General features: G+C 49.1%; 1 protein-coding gene across 1 annotated transcript; it reads right to left on the bottom strand.

Annotated features, from left to right (window-relative positions):
* Positions 1–767: 767 nt before the first annotated feature.
* On the bottom strand, positions 768–1,736 carry LOC141477698 (olfactory receptor 14C36-like). The gene has a single exon (XM_074166950.1). It carries the CDS (start codon positions 1,734–1,736, stop codon positions 768–770), a length of 969 nt encoding a protein of 322 aa, XP_074023051.1.
* Positions 1,737–21,471: the final 19,735 nt, after the last annotated feature.

Here is a 21,471-nt window from a genome sequence, read left to right as displayed (position 1 = left end):
ATGCTGAGGAGATCTCCACGCCGGGCAGCTTGCAGCCCCAGCTGCCAGACTTGCTCCCCAGGACCGCATGAGAGAATTGGCCCAGGAGATCTTCAGGCAGCTCCTTTTGCCCCAGGGAAAGGGCAGCCTCCGAGCTGCCACTCACAGCAAACGGTTTGTCTTTCCATGTCTCCCCTGGACACGCACAGTGCCCTGCTCTTCTCCCAGGACATCACTTCTCCCCAAGGAGACTTCTCCCTTGAGACCTCATCTGTGCTGGCCTGGCCAGCCATTCCTGCACCCACTCCCCAGGCTTCCCGCAGCCCCCGAGCTGGTGGTGCTGCTCTGCAGAGCAAGTGGGCTGTGGTGCTCAGGGCTACGCTGGTCAGGCTGGGAGGAAGACCCAGCTCAGGGTGGCTACTGACTACTAAACATCAAACACCAGAAGCTGACCTGGCTGGTCCAGACAAGAAGAGAAGATCTCAGAAAAAGGATCTTGGGGAAGCACATCAGTGCAGGGTCCTTTATTTTGTTTAAACACAAAGGGAGAAAAGCTCCTTCTTTACACAGGCTCTGGGTCACACAAGTCAGTCAGACAGTCACAGCGAAATAGGATAAAGACTTACTTATTTTTGGGGGTGGTTTTGTTTGTTTTTGTTTTGGGTTTTTTGTTTGTTTTCTTTTTTTTTTTTTTTTAGACAGCATTAATACAACCAAGAAAAGCTAAAAACCAAATAAACCAAAACAAAAAAGCTACCAAAAAAGGTCTGGGTGTGTAATGAGTTACATTATGAGTGACATGCAAAAGAAGATGGGAAGTTCATTCCTGCTTCTGAAAAGGAACATGTCATCAGTTTCGTTAGGGCATCCTTGAGCTCCTGGTTCCTCATGCTGTAGATGAGGGGGTTCAGTACTGGAGCCACCACTGAGTACTGAAATGACACACACAAGTTCAGGGATGGGGAGGAGATGGAGGGGGGCTTCAGGTAGGCAAAGATTGCAGTGCTGATAAACAGGGAGACCACGGCCAGGTGAGGGAGGCACGTGGAAAAAGCTTTGTGCCGTCCCTGCTCAGAGGGGATCCTCAGCACGGCCCTGAAGATCTGCACATAGGACACCACAATGAACACAAAACAGCCAAATGATAAACAGACACTGACCACAAGAAGCCCAAGTTCCCTGAGGTAGGACTGTGAGCAGGAGAGCTTGAGGATCTGGGGAACTTCACAGAAGAACTGGTCCAGGACATTGCCCTGGCAGAGGGGTAAGGAAAATGTATTGGCCGTGTGCAGGAGAGCAGTGAGAAACCCACTGCCCCAGGCAGCTGCTGCCATGTGGACACAAGCTCTGCTGCCCAGGAGGGTCCCGTAGTGCAGGGGTTGGCAGATGGCAACGTAGCGGTCGTAGGCCATGACAGTGAGAAGAGAAAACTCTGCTGCAATCAAGAAGACAAACAGGAATAGCTGTGCAGCACATCCTGCATAGGAAATTGCCCTGGTATCCCAGAGGGAATTGGCCATGGCTTTGGGGACAGTGGTGGAGATGGATCCTAGGTCAAGAACGGAGAGGTTGAGGAGGAAGAAGTACATGGGGGTGTGGAGGCGGTGGTCACAGGCGATGGCGGTGATGATGAGTGCGTTTCCCAGGAGGGCAGCCAGGTAGATGCCAAGGAAGAGCCCAAAGTGCAAGAGCTGCAGCTCCCGTGTGTCTGCAAATGCCAGGAGGAGGAACTGGGTGATGGAGCTGCTGTTGGACATTTGCTGCCTCTGGGCATGGAGACCCCTGCAAGGAGGAAAAGTCATTGACAAGTTAATGGAGACTTTTAGCAGCAAAACCAAAGCCTTTTGCTACAGACCCTTCCCTGCTACACGCCTTACCCCCTGTATTCCTTTTCTAGGAGAGCTTCCCTCAGCTCCATGGCTGAAGCTCTGCTACCGTGCTGGTTGAACGTGCCATGAGGAGCTGGGCCTCTGCCCACTGGTGCCGAGGAGTCAGCCCTGCTCTGCAGCAGAGAGTTCACGGGAACGCTGGAAGCAGGGGCCAGTCCTGGTGTTTGACTTTGTCAGATAAAACCATGCCCAATGCACAAGGGTGTGCCAGTACCTGCACTCCCTCTTCGAAGGAGTGAGGGAGGCAGAGGCCAACTGAGAGCTTTTTTGAAAAAAAATTCCCTCCGTCCCATTTGAGGACTGTTTTGGGATGTCAGAAACCCTCAGTATTCCTGCTGCACTCAGGGAGAGCAGAGTGAATCCTGCAAGGCAAGAGGATTGCCTGTGGCTTAGTACAGAGCGAGGGGAGCTGGGCTGTCCCTCAGCCCCTGACACACTGGGCTTGCGCCTTTCTGAGATGGAGGGCGATCACACGCCCTCAATGTTTCCCTGAGAAGTCAGCAGAACCTGCTGAGAGCAGAGGGATCCACTGCAGACAACTAAATGTCTTGCCCTTTCTCAACGTCTCAGCAACCACTTCCAGCCCAGGACACACAGGGCTCATTTCACCAACCCAACAGCATTTCCTTGGTCATAGCATCTCTGCGCTTCTCCATGGGGCTTTCAGGTAACACAAAGATGCTATGGGACAGATTTGCATCCTGGAGGGCAGCTCACAGCTTGGAAGGACACCTCAAGGAGATACATCAGTTTTTTCATGATGTTATCTCACGAAGGGAAAACCAGCTGATTCCCCAGCCCCACAGGCTGCATTGTCCACAGCCGCACAGGCGAGAGGAAAGCTGGGACCCTTGTTCCCATGGACACACCTGCATGGGAGGACACACAAGATCAATGTGTGACTCTGCAGCTGAAACTCCCATCCCCAGAGAGCCCGAGAGTGAGAACAAGAAAAGAGCAGCAATAACACAGACAAGTGGAGAAACAAGGGAAACTGCAGCGAGGGTCTGGCTGAAGGAGGCCAGGGCAGAGGCAGCCGGGCGCTCGGGACAGCATCACCCGTACCCAGCCGTGCCTGTCACCTCCCAGACACCGACGCTGCCGGGCAGTCGCTCTCAGCCCCGCTGCTCCGCAGGGAGAACAGGGCACGTGGCTGGAGAGCTGCACCACGGCTCTGCTGGAGCTCCGGCTGCAGAGGAGGTGGTTCATGCCTTGGACCCCACAGCCCTGAGGGCAGAGGCTTTGGTGGGAGAGGAGGCACGGGGGGGCTTGCTCAGGGGAAGGGGTCTGCATTGGAGGGGATCGTACGGAGTTTGCGGAATTCTCCCTCCCACAACATTTCTGGTTTAAGTTTCCTCTCGTTCCCATGTCATATCCCTGCTGCCAGGAGATTTTCCTCCTGGGAAGTGTTTCCCTGTGCCGTGTCTTATCCTGTCAGCACTCACAGAGCCCACCCCAACCTCTGTGCACTCACCTTGGCCCTACAGACACCTGCCTGTTTGCAGGGCAGGGGCTGCGTTCATGTTCTGTTTTGGAGGTTCAAGAGCTCAGAACAACCTGATGGGTACAGCAAAGGTGATGCTGGTGCTGGGCGTAGGCACAGAAGTGGCTGAAGGCACTTTAGGAGGCCATTAGCAGACCTGCTGATCACTTGAACTTACAGCTCAGGAGTCTCAATGACTTGTTCAAACTAGATGGGTCCTTTTCTATTTTTGTTTCCCACTCTCACCCTCGCTCCTGTCCCATGCGCTCAGAGTAGGAAACTGAAAACAGAGGTTCAGAAAATCTCCTTATTGTAAACTCTGCCTTGACCTTCCTCTTGAAACATCCCCTTGGAAATTTCCTAGCGATGATCTGGATCTGCGAGCAGCCCTGACGCGCACAGTACCCTCTCAACAGCAGAAGGACCCTGCCCTGCCAGAAGTATTTCCTTGCACACACAGCTTCTATCTGCAGCACCATGGGGAGCCCCCGCAGGAGGCTGAGAACTGACCCTTGCAAGTGGCAGAGTCCCTGCCCCAGCACACAGCCCCCAGGGGTGATGGGACCCTGCTCCGAAGGACAGCCCTGGGCACCCCTGGCAGCAGACTCCCACGCACACCCTGCAGCCCTCCCTGGGAGAAGGCAGAGAGGCTTTGCTGTGCAGCATGTCCTTCTCTACACTAGAGAAACTGTGACAGTCCCCTCGACTGTGGGATGTGACAGCTTTTGGAGATCTTTCCACAAACTGCAGATACATTGCCCTTCATGCAGGTACTTACCATGTAGAAAGATGTGAAGATTTCTCCCCCAGTGAGCTCTCAACTTTCCTCACAGCCCACACTGCCTTCAAGCTCTCTCTGCCTTGCTCCTCTCCCCTCGGTGCCTGCAGGCAGTGCCCTCAGCCCTGCTGCGCTTGGCAGAGGAGCTGCTCCTGGGCAGAGCTGTCTCTCTGCCGCGCTGCCCCATGGCCATGAGTAAGGAGTTCATGTCCCAGGAGCCCGGCCCAGCTCAGCAGCAGACCAACAGCCCAAGGCAGTACCTTTCCTGCCCCCTCTGGAATCTCTTGAGGTATCCCTGGGTCTCCAGGGGAACCTGCTGTGAAACAGGCTGATGCAATCCCTGATGTTCTCTCCCTCAGCTGGATAGAGACACTCCTTTCCAGAAGTGTCATTTCCCTGCTGAGAGACAGAGTTAGCTCTAAATATCAACTGTCCTTCGCCCATCATTAGACAGGACAGCCAGAGAGGCACAGGCGGGCATCCCCTTTACCCCTGCTGAGGGAAGGGATTCAGCTGAGTGAGTCGAGGCATCCTCTCCTTGCTATGTAGTCTGGGCACTGGAAGGCGACTCAGCCTCCTCCCATGCACACCACAGAACCACAGGAGATGGGGTTCCTCTTGCCTCTCTTCAGGTGGTCATCAAATAGGCAATTGCATGTGAGCTCGGTGTCTCAGCTCCCATGATGATGGTGGCTGGGAACGAGCTGTTCAGATGGAAACATCTGGTGACGTTTGAGGTGCTAGAGATGGTCAAAGGTATGTGCAGATAATAGAGACAGATCAAAAATATGTGCAGAGAGATGAGGAGACAAGACAATATCTGTGGGCATCTTCTTGGAGGCCCTTGGGAGTTTCCTTTGGCCAAATAAAATGACAGTTGATGCCCAAATTAAGGACAACTGAACCTGTCCAAGTTCAGGGTGGCCTACAGAGGTATTCATAAGAGGGACTGGAGTCATGCCACAGGGAGAGCTTAGTCTCTTTCTCTTCTCCATCAGCTGTATTTCCTAGGTCTCCACTCACTGTATTGGCAGTTGCCTCATGCTCACTCCCACATTTCTCTACAGGAATACCGGCCCTGCTGGAGAGACGGGCAGGGAGGATGAGTACGGGGGATGCCCCTTGTGTTGAGGGGGTGCCCCCTGTGTTCTCTTCTCTCTTCCTTTGGAGGAAGACAATCGGCGGAGGATGGGGATCAAGTCAGGGGTTACTTGAGCAAACTCAACAGAAAGTAGATGGGCATTTTGACTGAACACAAGTATTGGTATGCCATGACATCTGAGATTCCATTTTTTAGTCCAGAGGAGCGTGATGTCCCTTGAGGTGTCCTGGAATATCTCCTGACCCATGCGGTGTTTTAGGCTGTGAAAAGAATCAGAACACCACCTCTGACTGGAGTAACTTCACCTTCAATGCTGACATACAGGGCAGATGGAGGGAATTCAGACCTTCCAGGCACTCTGCTGAAGGGTTAGGTCTTCAGAGATCAAAAAAGGAAGGTAATGGTCTTGTATTAGTGTCCAACTAATATAAAAATTTCTAAATTTGGCCTGCTTTGTGCTTTTCACCAGGTTGGTCCCTTGACAGTTTTTGGTAAAGAAAAAATTGAATTCCTCACACACACACATTTGAAATAAGGATGAAAGATAGAGAGCAGAAATGAATTAGGGGCAATATTGTCTGAGAGGTGGTACCATAGAATCATAGAATCATAGAATCATTCAGGTTGGAAAAGGCCCTTGGGATCATCAAGTCCAACCATCTACCCTACTCTACAAAGTTTTTCCCTACACTGTATCCCCCAACACCACATCTAAACGACTCTTAAACTCATCCAAGGATGGTGACTCAACCACCTCCCTGGGCAGCCCGTTCCAGTGTCTGATCACTCTTACAGTGAAGAATTTCTTCCTAATGTCTAGTCTAAACCTACCTTGTTGCAACTTGAAGCCATTCTCTCTTGTTCTATCACTATTTGCTTGTGAGAAGAGACCAGCACCAACCTCTCTACAGTGTCCTTTCAAGCAGTTACAGAGAGTGATGAGGTCACCCCTCAGCCTCCTCTTCCTCAAACTAAACAGTCCCAGCTCCCTCAATCGTTCTTCGTATAATTTATGCTCCAGGCCCTTCACCAGCTTCGTTGCCCTCCTCTGTACCCACTCCAGCACCTCGATATCTCTCTTGTCTTGAGGTGCCCAAAACTGGACACAATACTCCAGGTGTGGCCTCACCAGTGCTGAGTACAGGGGGAAATGATAACAAAGAGCAAGCAGTGAGAGAAAAAGCACTGTTCTAAAAACCACATGCCAGAGGCTAAGTACTGTGAAATTATACCTGTCTTGTCTAAGAATGAATGGCAGGCATCAAGGATGAATGGCATCATCATTAGGAAGGAGGAGAAATTGTAGAGCATTGTGATGTTTATGTTTTTAGTGAGAATAGAAATAAGTCCATAATGTGGCCACTAAGACCCTACCCAGTCACTCGCTCGCTCTCCTCTGCAGAGGGATGGGGAGAGAATTAGAATGGCCAAGTGAGAAAAACTCGTGGGACAGGATGAGGAGACCTGAATAGGTAAAGAAAAAGCTGTGCCCATGAGCAAAGCAAAATAAGGGATTCATTCACTGCTTCCCATCAGCAGTCAGGTGCTTAGTCATTTCCAGGAAAGCAGAGCTCCATCACAAGGAACGGCTACACGGGAAGACAAACAACATCGCAACTTCAAATGTCCCCCTCTTCCTTCTTCCCCCAGCTTTCCTTGCTGAGCATGACATCACACGGGGCCAGACTCTTCTCAGTGGTGCCCAGCAAGAGCACAAGGGCCAACAGGCACAAGCTGGAGCACAGGAAATTCCATCTGAACATGAGGAAAAACTTCTTTACTTGGAGGGTGCCAGAGCACTGGCACAGGCTGCCCAGAGAGGGTGTGGAGTCTCCTTCTCTGGAGATATCCAAAACCCCCCGGATGTGTTCCTGCTTGTTCCTGTCCAACCTGTACTAGGCGAACCTGTTTTGGCAGGGGGTTGGACTAGAGGATCTCCGAAGGTCCCTTCCAAACCCTACAGTTCTGTGATTCACTGACCGGAAAAGGAGAAACATAACTCCCATTTTCAAAAAGGGAAAACAGGAAGACCCAGGGAACTACAGGCCGGTCAGTCTCAGCGAGAGCGTGCAGTGTGGACATGGAAAATAGGAGGTGATCAGTGACAGCCAACATGACTTCACCAAGGGCAAGTCATGCCTGACAAACCTCCTGACACCCTATGAGGGGGTTACGGCACTGGTAGATAAAGGGAGAGCAACAGATGTCATCTACCTAAACTTGTGCAAAATGTTTGACGCTGTCCCGCACGACATCCTGGTCTCTAAATTGGAGAGAAAAGGATTTGATGGATGGACCACTCGGTGGATAAGGAATTGGCTGGATGGTCACACGCAAAGGGTTGTGGTCAACAGCTCAATGTCCAAGTGGAAAGCAGCGATGAGTGGTGTTTCTCAGGGGTGTGACGAAACGGGAAAAAGGACTTCACTGAGAGGTTCAAATTAACAATTTATTTGGACTTCACTCACAGGTCCAATACGTCACTATTGCGAGTTCTATGTGTACAATGGCGATTACACTATTGCAATTTAAAAACAATTCACGGAATACACTACTGCAACCTACAAGTGATCCCGAAAAGTAACAACACAAACCACAAGCGCGCTAGATATTAATACCTTAAAAGAGTGCACAAATCACGATCTTAATAGCATGCCATATACCATACGTATGTTTCTTTATCACTTACCCTTTCTCTCAGGTAAGGTCGCTCAATCCCTGGGAAGTTACCCTGTACAGCGTCCTGGACAAGGGGGGGGACGAATCTCCTACAGGCCAGCTGTATCGTTGGAAGATTACCCCCCATTTTTTCTCCTCAAACCTTGCGGTTTATATTTCTTAATTCTGTGGGGGTGCAGGATTATGCCTGAGTGGATTACACTATCTGGGATGTTTACCTCTGGTGGTGCGATGGCCAAGTCTCTGTTGCCAATTTTGTGATGTCTAGCACTCAAAGTCATGGGACTAGTGGTGGGATGGGACTCAGGGCATTTTATTTGTTAAGGGAGTTAAGGCTCCATTCGGTTTCGGTTCTTATTGTGATGCAATCTTGAGACAACCCCGGGCTGAGCCGTTTTTGCAGCTCCCCCCAAGTTATCTCTGCATAGACAAGGCAAGGCGGAGATGAAGCTGAGTCGGATGACAACCCCCTGCATCTCACCTATTGTGCTCTGAAACCGGTTTGGCTGGGTGCTCCCATACATTCCACCCCGTGACCTGAGTCACAGATCCACCACTGATATGTCATCATCACCCAATGTGTCTGTATAATTTTCATCTGAGTGTTTAAGTAGATCCAGGTATTCCCCAGTTTCCAGGTGGACCCTTACCTGAGAGATAGATTTTACAATAATTCTTTTGACACAACTAATGGCAATGCATACTACAATAATGCAAATACTACAATGTTTGCAACAAGTTAGTAATCCATCCAGTAAATACCCATCCTATTTTAGCAAAAATATTTCCCAACCAAGTGTCCTTCATTTGGTCCTGCAGCTCATGTGTCACTTCAGCTATCTTCTTCATCTTCTGGAGGTTTTCCCGGAGAGGTAGTGACACATTAGGAATTGTGACACAGCATTCTTCTTGTTCGTGGTTTGCCTTTAGGTATCCACACACTCCTTTTCTTTGAGTAGTATCATGTCTAGCACGAGTCGGTTTTGAAGTGCAACTTTCGAAACAGCTTGCACTTGGGCATTGAGCAATTCAAAGTTGTCATTAGTAAGGTTTGCTAAAGTTTCTACTTGTGCAGTTAAATTGGACAACATAATTCTAGTTCTAAGGTGACCTATTCCTAATCCGAAGAATCCTTCCGCCCATACTGCTAATTTCTGGGATACAGTCCAACCAGTACCATCTGTACTTCGTTTGGTACGGGGATGCCATAGTCCTTGAGAAATAAATTTTTCAGAGTAGTAAGAAGGACATAATGATGGTACTCCCAAAGTACATTGCAGACCAGGATGAATAGGGTTTAACATATCTGTAATAGTCCCATCTGAGCATATCCAAGTTAACTGGCGAGGAGCGTATATAGGTGAGTCATCACAATTGCCCATGGTTCGAGGGATCCGACAGGAGGATTTTTTTGAATATTTTAAGTCCTTATAGCTTATGCTGGTGTTACACCCCATTGCTGGAGGATATGGCTTCGTGTAATTTTGACACAAGCAGGCAACACTAATTAAATGCCGTAATGAAGGGATTAACCAAACCCAACTGTTTCGTAGATTCCCACCAGTGGTACAATTGATAATATTTGTGCAATTCCACAGTGAGCTTTTTACACTGGGTTGTGTTGAGGTCTTTTGTTGAGACCTCCATGGATAGCAATCCTTCCTGTCATCTCTTTTCTCCTCATGGATGTGAGACCATAAACAATCAGCAGGTGGCCCCTGCATTACATTGAACCATGTACATGAATTACTGGGTGTTGAAGGAAACTCAAAGCACCACTGGGTGTTTACCGGTTCCACATACCTCAGGACTAAACGTTTCCCCCAGTACGGTTTCTCCCCATAACGCGTATCTGCCCAAGGGTGTTTGGAGCACGGCTGTTGGAAGAATTGTGGTTGTTTACCTCTACATCCCACAGTCTTATTGTCCAGACAAAGAGGGGCATAGGAACAGTTTAAACTCCAAACAGAAGTTCGATTTAGTATATTGTTAAACGGCCACCTCCATTCAAATTCACCCAAAATAATAGACTTATTTTGATTCCAGAGCCAGTCTAAATTTTTACCCATATCCACGGGGAGAGCTGTTATGGGGAGCCCCTGAGTGGGGGTATGTGGTAGAGGCAGACAGGTAGTTACATGAGAAAAATTAAGCATGCGGGCAAAGCCTTGTATCATCTTATAGATCACATTGTCTGGTTCAGCGTGATTTATAATTGGGGATCCATCAACATGTTGTTCAAAAGCCCGAGGCTGTCTATTCCATATTCTAGATTGCCTACTTATACCTATGATTATTATGGAGCTAATGACTATTATTACAAAAGGCCTTACAATCACTGCCATGATACAGCATCTAATATTAAAACTTAGGTTAACAAACAGCCAAAATTATTCTTATCAAAACAAATATACAAAGATCAGGAAAAAAAAAACCAAAACAAAACAAAAAAAAAATCAACTCAGAAAACAACCAAGAACTTCTGGTCCACTTTCAAGTTCTGCGCAGTTTGTCCATTCCATGCAAGCACAGTTCATACTTCGGGTTGACGCATCTTAGGTCTCCACCCCGTCGTACTCCTCGTCCCTCCTTTTGTTGAGGTGCACCTGCAAGCAAATGGAAAAGTGCTGCTCGACCGTATATATGATCGACAATGAGTCAGTTAAAAATCTGGTATGATCCACCTACTACTTATTCGACGTATGCGGTCAGGGTTATCTTTTGCTTCCCATGCATGTGATCCCCTTGGATTGGTCAATGTCAGGGGCATAACTCCAGTTTGAGGTATTTTGACCATTACTGGTTGACCAGGATGGAGGGATTTCTAATCCCAATGAAGTCAGTGTGTCCCAGACCTTACTGGACACTTCTCTGACTGCCTCTTCATTGTCCCCACCTATTAAGATGTCATCAATGTATTGGTACATGCTTACCCTATCTGGTACTTTTATCTCCTTCAATATTTTTGCTAATGCATTATGGGCAATAGTGGGAGAGTGTTTGTATCCCTGTGGGAGCCGATTAAAGGTATATTGCACTCCCTCCCACGTGAATGCAAATTGAGGTTTATCTTCGTCCTGAAGAGGAATCATAAAAAACATGTCCTTAACATCTAATGTGCACATCCACGTGTGGTGGTTAGCTTGAATCTGGGTAACCAAGTCAGCAATGCTAGGAACAGCGGCCGTAAGGGGCATTGCATTGCTATTAAGCCTCCTGTAGTCAACTGTGAGTCGCCATCTACCGTCCGCTTTACGTACCGGCCATACTGGGGAGTTATAGGGTGAGTGTGTCCTAATTATAATGCCACGGGCTTCCAGGTCTTTAATAACTTCCCTGATCCCCGTTTTGGCTGCGGCTGGTAGTGGATATTGATTAACATTCGTTACCTGGGAAGGAGGCAGTCTAGTGGCTGTCTCCAGTAACCGAACTTCACATGGTGGGGCTCCAAAGCTCCACACTGTCCCGTCTGGCAACCTCCAGACTTTGTTTGCTAATACATCAAATCCCAAAATGTTATTACGATAAGGACCGATGACTACTTTTATCTTAGTCATTCGGTTTTCTCCTGGAAGCCAGACACACACCGTACCAATTGGTCTGATTTCAGGGACTCCAGTTACTCCTATTACATTTATTTTCTTCCGTGTGGGGACTAAACCTAACTTTTTTGCTGTTTTTTCAGTGATGACACTTATTTGAGCTCCAGTATCAATTAGAAAATTTACAGGTATTCGTCTGGGGCCAGTAGCTAAAGTAATATGTGGGTCACTTAAATGGTTAGGCCATTCTAAGTTAGATACTACGCGGGTGGGTCGGCCTAAAATACCCCCCGCACTTTCTAGTTTTTTAGATCTATTAAATCCTTCCTTAAATCTGAGAAAGGATTCACAGGAGCAGAGGGTTTATCTCTCTGTGTTTTAGCAGTATCAGTATGTTCTGTAGTCTTGCTAATAGGCTGCTCCACCAGGTTTACCATAATACGAATATTCTCTGTGGACTGCCCATGTAACATTGATCGGGGTGTTCCTAATGCTAAAGCCTTTCTCCACAATTCATTACGCTGGGGGTCAAAGCGAGAATTAGTTTGTCGGGGAGGACGAGGATTATTATGCCCAACAAACTGTGCCTGGCGGACCCGGCGCTGTAAATGTGAGCCTTCCTCTAACCAACCCATGTCTCTACCAAAAATCACTATTTCTTGTAATAGTTCCCCCCAAGTCAAAACAGGCTGCTGCCGCTGGTGCGGGTTGCGAGTATTATGGTTAATTGCCTGTGCAATCTTTTCCTTTAGGTTTTGCACATACATTTTCACGGAATCAGGGAGACCTCTAATCAATGGTTTAAGGTGGACCGGATCTACCGGAGCGGCAAGGGGAATGCCCTGCTCACCACGCTCATACATGGCTTGTATACAGGCAGCCTTTTGTACGGACTCAGCTAGCCCAGACAGCCCAGCAGTTTTAATAGCCAGTGGCTCGCCCCGTTCTCTAGAATCTATCCCCCCTGCCCAGTGGGCGACTCTAAGTGTTAAGGGTTGATCCCCTACCGGACCCCTATCCAGAAATACGCCAGGACCCCAGTAACCTCTTGCTTCCTCCTCACTCAGCAAGATACGATCGCCTCCTTTTAGCAAAACATTCCATAAATATTCAGTTGCACTTTCCCCTGGCTTGCGTGAAAATTGTTCTTGCATTCGGGCAAGCTCGGGTCCGGACCATGGGGTGATACGTGTTGTAGTACATCTCCGATCATTTCTATCATTTGACTGCACCTCCGTTTTAATGAGGGGTCGAATTTCAATATTACTTGTCCCCTCGGGCTCCACATCTGGGTCACCCCAGATGTCCCCGTCCCAAGTATCAGGGTCGGCACACATAATTAAGTTCCTGACTTGGGTGGGAGAGGGGGTCGGAGCACTTGACAACAAAAGATCTAATTTTTCCTGTAACCTCCGATTCCTCTCCCTTTCAGCAGCTAATTCGTCTTTCAAAAACATGTTTTCAACTTCCAATTGTCCTTCATGGGCCCTTAAGGCCTCTTTTGTCTTTCGTTCTTCCTCTAAAGCAGCTTTGGTAGCCTCAACTTCAGCTTGCAATTCACACACCTTTTTACTACAATTAGTCAGCGCGTCTGCTTCCGAGTTAGCTACAACCATTTTCTTAACAGCCTCAGATTTCCGTGCCTCCTCCTGTGCACAGACTAAACATGCTCCAAAAACAGTACACAGAACACCTTTACCTTTTCCGTCTTTTTTCTTTTGTTCCTTCTTACACTGCTCTACCTATTCCACCACTTTCCCCTCACTTTTCCACAACCTCTTAGCCTTCTCCCTATCCGCCGGAGAAGGTTTACAACCATGTTTCTGCAATAGCTCGTCCATTATACACCCTGCTCGCTGCGCCATTTTTGTGACGAAACGGGAAAAAGGACTTCACTGAGAGGTTCAAATTAACAATTTATTTGGACTTCACTCACAGGTCCAATACGTCACTATTGCGAGTTCTATGTGTACAATGGCGATTACACTATTGCAATTTAAAAACAATTCACGGAATACACTACTGCAACCTACAAGTGATCCCGAAAAGTAACAACACAAACCACAAGCGCGCTAGATATTAATACCTTAAAAGAGTGCACAAATCACGATCTTAATAGCATGCCATATACCATACGTATGTTTCTTTATCACTTACCCTTTCTCTCAGGTAAGGTCGCTCAATCCCTGGGAAGTTACCCTGTACAGCGTCCTGGACAAGGGGGGGGACGAATCTCCTACAGGCCAGCTGTATCGTTGGAAGATTACCCCCCATTTTTTCTCCTCAAACCTTGCGGTTTATATTTCCTAATTCTGTGGGGGTGCAGGATTATGCCTGAGTGGATTACACTATCTGGGATGTTTACCTCTGGTGGTGCGATGGCCAAGTCTCTGTTGCCAATTTTGTGATGTCTAGCACTCAAAGTCATGGGACTAGTGGTGGGATGGGACTCAGGGCATTTTATTTGTTAAGGGAGTTAAGGCTCCATTCGGTTTCGGTTCTTATTGTGATGCAATCTTGAGACAACCCCGGGCTGAGCCGTTTTTGCAGCTCCCCCCCAAGTTATCTCTGCATAGACAAGGCAAGGCGGAGATGAAGCTGAGTCGGATGACAACCCCCTGCATCTCACCTATTGTGCTCTGAAACCGGTTTGGCTGGGTGCTCCCATACAAGGGGTCAATACTGGGACCAGTGCTGTTTAACATCTTTGTTGGAGACATGGACAGTGGGATTGAGTGCACCCTCAACAAGTTTGCCAATGACACCAAGTTGTGTGGAGCGGTTGAAGCTGGAAGGAAAGGGATGCCGTCCAGAGGAAGCTGGACAGGCTGGAGAGGTGGGCCCGTACAAAACTCATTGAGTTCAAAAAAGCCAAGTGCAAGGGCCTGCACCTGGGTCATGGCAATCCCAGGCACAAATATGAGTTGGGCAGAGAATGGATTGAGAGCAGCCCTGAGGAGAAGGACTTGGGGGTGTTGGTGGATGAGAGGCTCAACATGAGCCGGCAATGTGTGCTGACAGCCCAGAAAGCCACCCACCAGCAGGGCAAAGGGGGGGAATTGTGCCCCTCTGCTCTGCTCTGGTGACACCCAACCTGGGGTGCTGCGTCCAGCTCTGGACCCCCCGAGCATAACTAGGACATTGACCTGTTGGAGGAAGTCCAGAAGAGCACCACGAAGATGCTCAGGGGGCTGGAGCACCTCTGCTATGAAGGAAGGCTGAGTTGGAGTTGTTCAGCCTGGAGAGGAGAAGGCTTCAGGAAGACCTTATAGCAGCCTTCCAGAACTTAAAGGGAGGCTACAAGAAAGCTAGAGAGGGACTCTTTATCAGAGAGTGCAGCGATAGGACAAGGGGTAACAGTTGAGGGTAGATTTAGATTAGATCTTAGGAAGCAATTCTTTACTGTGAGGGTGGTGGGACACTGGAACAGGTTGACCAGGACAGTTGTGGGTGCCCCATCCTTGGAAATGTTCAAGGTGAATTTGGATGGGGTAAACCGGTCTGGTGGAAGGTGCCCCTGCCCGTGGCAGGGGGATTGGAACGCGATGATCTTAAAGGTCCCTTTACACTCTGTTATCTATGATTAAGTGAGTCGGCTGGGTCCCGTCTGGGTTGCCAAACTGTTACAAAAATTCACAACTGGCCTGTGCTGACTGAGGAAAGAGGCCCGTGTGTAAAGTCCAGAATTACAAGAGTAAATATTTATTCATTTTCATGAGGCGTCACAGCAAACCTGGGGCACCTCGAATGTGGTTTTATATGGGGTTCTTATATCCTTTAGATGTGCAGGTACAACACAATTTGATTAATCACTGGTTAACACACACACTACCGATTCCCAGTCATAATAAAACGTGGGAAAGCAACTATAGATCTGCAGCAGCAGCATCCATCAGCAGTCTGGCTGCTTGAGTGTTGATCCAGACATCTCTGGAGTTGGTCTTGCTGGAGTTCCCTGTCTGTGATGCCAGGCAGCAGGAGGGTTTCAGAGGTGTGTTAGAGGGGCTGGGATGGTGGCGTTATCTTGAGTTCCAGGGGTATTGTTTATCCTTCATGGACAGCTCTGAAGATTCTGAGAGGCAAAGTCTTTTTATTTTTCAGGTCCAGATCCTCCTCCTTCTGGTCCTTGTGATGAGCTGGTGCCCTTTAGTTTGCTTCCTCAAGCATGACTGATCAGTATACAATGTGAAATATAAATATTGATATATCTTTAAAAAGTTAATATAATTTCATACTACAAAGACTGATTGGCGTAATAGGGAGGGAAACGTCTATAACACCGCATAGACACACAGGGTCTGGTTCCCTCCAGGAGCTGGTTTTACACCCTCCATCTGTCCAGCTGCTGGCCCCGGCATCCCCTCATCCTCCATGTTCCCCCCCGCACAGACAAGCCCCCCCCCACATCCCCCCTCAAATGGCTCTCTCCAGCACAGAATCACAGAACCACTGAGGCTGGAAGGCACCAGCTTGCACCGCATCTGTGCTGCCTCTTCAGGCTTCATTTTAGTCAGGAGCTCCTTTCTCATCCCTGCCAGCCTCCTGCCAACTTCCAGTATGTTGGGGTGGACTGCTCTGGAGCTGCACTAGTCATCCTTGATCATCTAACAGCTCTCTGCATCCCTCTTCTCTGCAGTGCCATATCTCATGGGATTCTTCCAATCAGGTCCCTCAGCAGGCCAGAGCCTGCTCTCCGGGTGTCCTGCTCTTGGCCTTGTTCCCTTCTTTCAGGAGCCCCAACTCTACCTTCTCACCCATGACCCCGACCAGGTTTTCCTTGTTTGTAAGTATGAAGTGCCACAGGGCACCTCACCTCACTGCCTCCTCAGTCACCCTGTCAGGAAGATGTTGTCAATAAGCTCCAGAAGCCACTTGCGTGGCTCACACCTTCCTATGTTGCCCCTTCAGCAAACGCTGGAGTAGTTTAGGTCTGCCATGAGGACCAAGGCCTGCAAATATGAGGCTTCTTCCAGTTTTCTGAAGAAGGCCTCATCTCCTTCTTCTTCCTGATTAAGGGGTCCGTAGCAGACATCCACCCACCACAACGCTGCCCATGTTGTTCTGCCCTCTCATATTGACCCCTCAGCTCTCAGCTGACTCCACATCCCCAGACAGAGCTCCCTGCACTCCTGCTCCTCTCCCATAAAAGGCAACTTCCCCTCCAACTACAGATCTATGGCCGTATCAGGACCAGACCCCCAAGGCTCCACAGTTTCTCCAGGAAGTGTTATTTGTAGTGCCCCTCATTGTGCTGTTCTCTTTGAGAGACACCACAGCGCAGGTGAGCCATCTGCTCACAAACATTAACAGCTGCCTCAGTCCAGGGGGACCTTGAGAAACTCTGGGATTTGGCCAACAGAAACCTCTTGAAGTTTCCCAATGAGCAGTGGCCAGTCCTGCAGGGAGGAGAGAATAACCCCATAGATAAGAGTATGGTGGGACCTGACTGGCTGAGCAGGGACCCTGACGAGAAGGGTCTGCGCACTAAGAGCAACCCCACATGAGCCAGTGGTGCACGCTCACCATGAACAAGGCCAGCTGCATATGGAGCGGCATTAGGAGCATGGGACACCAAGACAACTTGAGTTATCATCTTCCTCGTCTCAGCACTGGTGTGACCCCACAGACCCAGGTATTTCCCAGTGTGGGGTTACCCATGTTGGAGAAGGAGGAAGGAACCGAAGAGTGTCCCGAGGAGGTCTGCCAAGGTGGTGTTTGGGGCCTGGTGCACATGACCTGTGTGGGATGGCTGAGGGACATGGGCTTCTTTGGCCCAGCGTTATGGGGGCTCCAGACAATACAGGAGTAGCCTGAGAGTGTTTGACGGGTGGTTTCAGAGATGGTGGCAATTTTCTTCCCAGTGGGAAACAGCATAAGAAAGAAATAACACTACAAAGTGTGGCTTGGATGGTTGAGACTGAACATAAGGATGGAGAAATGTCACTCCAAGGCCACTGCTGTTGTGCAACACATCACCCTGGATCACCCAAGGCTTTGGGTTTCAAGAAGGAGCCAGGCAGGATGGAGAGATATCAGTAAAGGAAGGAAGATGCTCAGGTGAGAACAAGATGCAGTACCAACATGGATGTCTACAGCCTGCAGGGAAAGAGGCACAGGTGATGCTATGCTGTAGGACAGCCCATGACGGAGATGACAGAGGGATGCAGAAAGGCTTAAATTCCCCCCAAAAGGTGTGGTCTTTCCCCCATTGGCAATGGCTCTTCTCTCTGCCACTGATGTCCACGAGAACACATTTTATCCTTAGAGCACTGGGGCCTCATTGCCTCCTTGTCCATATCCAGGAGCCTGGGAGGTGTCGTACCATAGTCCTGCCCTTGGCATCACACACCCCCACATCCCGCTGCCCCAGCAAAAGCCCTGAGCAACGTGTGAGGGAAAGGATCTGCCTTCCCAGGGGCTGAGGGTCAGTTGGTTAATGGGGTCAGGGCTCAGCCTTTTTGGCTTGATGTGACACATTAAGGTTTACTGAGCATCAGAGCCACGTTTACATCACCTTTGCCTCTCATCTCTGCCTCCAGCTTTCTGATCTAACCAGCCCCAGGGAGGCTTTGTCAGTGCTGTCCCTCAGTGGGACCCATTAAGGCTCAGAGAAACTAGAGTTTGCATCTGACTTTGACTTCTTGAGAGGCTTCTTCAACTTCCTCTCAGTGTCTGATGTTTATGGAATCAGCTCCAAACCCACCAGAGAGGTCATTACAATGTCTTGGGCTGTTCCTCTGCTGCTGAGCTGCGCCGGGCTCCTGGGATGGAGGGAGCTTATGGCCATGGGGCAGCGCTGCAGAGAGACAGCTCTGCCCAGGAGCTGCTATAATGCGTTGAGGGGGCCATTCATCCTGTCCCCATTTTTGAGCCCCTCCTATCTGGATATCTGACCGTTTCTCTCTCCTTAGTTCATCATATCATTGGACTCCCAGCCCAGCGGCCTGTGCACTATGTGAGGGGTGGATACTATCAATGTTCTCCCAAAGGTCAATTTCCTGCTTTCCTCCACCAGTAAGGCTGTTGCCGCCACCGCTTGCACACAGGTTGGCCACCCTCATGACACTGGATCTAATGCTTTGGATAAATAGGCTACTGGTTGTTTCTGCCCTCCCCAGGCTTGAGCTAACGCTCCGTAGGCTATCCCACCCTCCACATTTACATAGAGGTGAAATGGCTTTTCTAGGGAGGGAAGAGACAATACAGGTGCCTGTATTAGTTTTTGCTTCAATTCTTCAAACTGCTGTCGCTCCTCTGGTGTCCACTCAGGATTTTCTGTCTCTTCTTGCAATTTTTTATATGAGAATTTAATATGTTGGCTAAAATTATCAATCCATAGTCTGCAGTATCTAAGAAGGCCCAGAAACTTTCTTATTTCTTTTTGCTTCTTGGAGTTGGGGTTGCCACAATACTAGAAATTTGTTCTGGGTTTATTCTCCTTTTCCCTTCGCTGATCAAATGCCCCAAGTACTACACTTCCCTCTGTACAAATTGCAACTTACCTTCTGAGACTCAGAGTCCTTTTTCTGCCAAGAAGTTTAGTAATTTTATGGTGGAAGATAGAACTTCCACCTCCTCTTCCCCAGATATTAATAAATATGCGTTTATGAAAGGGAGGTCCTGTTTAACCAACTTTTGATCTCTTTCTATGACCATGGGACCCACCTTCTCCATGCAGGGAAGGCTGTGGACATTGTCTACCTGGACTTTGGTGAGGCCTTTGACACCGTCCCCCACAGCGTTCTCCTGGAGAAGCTGGCGAATCATGGCACAGACAAGTGTCCTCTTCACTGGGTAAAAACCTGGCTGGATGGCCGTGCTCAGCGAGTTGTGATTAATGGGGTGAAATCCAGTTGGCGGCCGGTCACCAGTGGTGTCCCTCAGGGCTCAGTTTTGGGGCCAGTCTTGTTTAATATCTTTATTGATGATCTGGATGAGGGGATTGAGTGCACCCTCAGTAAGTTTGCAGATGACAGCAAACCAGGTGGGGGTGTTGATCTGCTTGAGGGTCGGCAGGCTCTACAGAGGGACCTGGACAGGTTGGATCATTGGGCCAAGGCCAATGGGATGAGGTTTAATAAGGCCAAGTGCCGGGTCCTGCATTTTGGTCACAACAACCCCAGGCAACGCTACAAGCTCAGGGAAGAGTGGCTGGAAAGCTGCCCAGCAGAAAAGGACCTGGGGGTGTTGGTGGACAGCCGGCTTAACATGAGCCAGCAGTGTGCCCAGGTGGCCAAGAAAGCCAACAGCATCCTGGCCTGTATCAGGAATAGCGTGGCTAGCAGAAGGAGGGCAGTGATGGTGCCTCTGGACTGGGCACTGGTGAGGCCTCACCTCGAGTGCTGTGTTCGGTTCTGGGCCCCTCACTACAGGAAGGACATTGAGCTGCTGGAGCGTGTCCAGAGGAGAGCCACCAAGCTGGTGAGGGGTCTGGAGAACAAGTCATACGAGGAGAGGCTGAGGGAACTGGGCTTGTTTAGTTTGGAGAAGAGGAGGCTGAGGGGAGACCTCATTGCCCTCTACAACTCCCTGAAAGGAGGGTGTAGAGAGGTGGGTGTTGGCCTCTTCTCCCAAGGGAATAATGACAGGACCAGAGGGAATGGTCTGAAGTTGGGGCAGGGGAGGTTTAGATTAGATATCAGGAAGAAATACTTTACTGAGAGAGTGGTCAGGCACTGGAACAGCCTGCCCAGGGAGGTGGTGGAGTCACCATCCCTGGAGGGATTTAAGGAACATGTAGACATGGCACTTCAGGGCATGCTCTAGTGCCCGAGATTGTTGGTTTCTGTCTGTTTGTGGGGTGCTGTGTGGTTGTGGGCGTTTGGTTTGGTTTGGTTTTGGTGTTTGGTGTTCTGGGATTTTTTTTTTTTTTTTTTTTTGTTGGTTGGACTTGATGATCTCAAAGGTCCCATCCAACCAAAAATATTCTGTGATTCTGTGAAATCATCTACATTCTGAAGCAGCTTGATCTCTGGAGAAAAGGAAATTTCCTCAAGAATTTGTTCCAATACCCACCCAAAAAGGTTGGGTGATTCAGTAAACCCCTGTGGTAACACAGTCCACCGAAATTGCTGCTTCCTCCCTGTTACTAGGTCCTCCCATTCAAAGGCAAACATGTCTCGACTTTCTGCTGCCAGAGGGCAGGTCCAAAAAGCATCTTTAAGGTCTACTACACTGAACCACTTGTGTTCACGAGGTATTTTGCTTAACAATGTATAAGGGTTGGGTAAAACTGGATAATGCATCTGAACAATCTTGTTTAGTTCCCTCAAATCTTGCACTAGTCTCCAACCCCCATCTGACTTCCGGACCGGTAAAATAGGTGTATTATAAGAAGAGATGCGTGGCTCCAAAAGACCATCTTTCAACAATCCCTCAATCACAGGTTGAAGCCCCTTCCTCCCCTCCAGGGATATAGAGTATTGCTTCACACGCACAGGTTGACTCTGCTTCTTTAATTCTACTTTTAGAGGGGGTATGTCCAATCCTCCCCGATTTCCTTCCGCCACCCAGACTATTGGATTAATCGCTTGCCTCTGTGATGCTCCCCTTACAGCGCTCCCCTCATGAAGAGCATTTTAAAAGATACCTTGCGGAGTCTGAGTGCTTTTCTTACTGGGATCATCACAGACCAGCACCTCCTGGTTATAACCACTCTTTCAACAACCTTGGATGCCAACACTCAGGTCCCATGGACTGGTAAGGGTGTAGTTTGCTCAGGTAGCCCCTGGCTTGGTCCCCGTCCACTGCTCGTTCTTCTCCTCCAGAGTCCTGCCTTAAAGCAAAAAGGGCTGGGAGACCTCGCTGGTGGCAACTCGGGGAAAGAGGACATAGAGCATCTCAGATCTATCTACACCGTCTCCTACTAAATTCAGCAGTGGCCCCATGTTATCTCTTCTTCTGCTTTAACGGTTCCTGAATTACCAAAAGCTCATCTTGGTGCCCTGGAATTCCTTTTCAAGTTTCAATTGAGTTTTGATAGGGGCCATTGCTGAGCCAGGAGAATGCTGTCCATGAGG

Source organism: Numenius arquata, unplaced genomic scaffold, assembly GCF_964106895.1.
Source record: "Numenius arquata unplaced genomic scaffold, bNumArq3.hap1.1 HAP1_SCAFFOLD_339, whole genome shotgun sequence".
Lineage (NCBI taxonomy): Eukaryota > Metazoa > Chordata > Aves > Charadriiformes > Scolopacidae > Numenius > Numenius arquata.
Note: the sequence above shows the minus strand (reverse complement) of the source record. Positions and strands in the feature narration are given on the sequence as shown.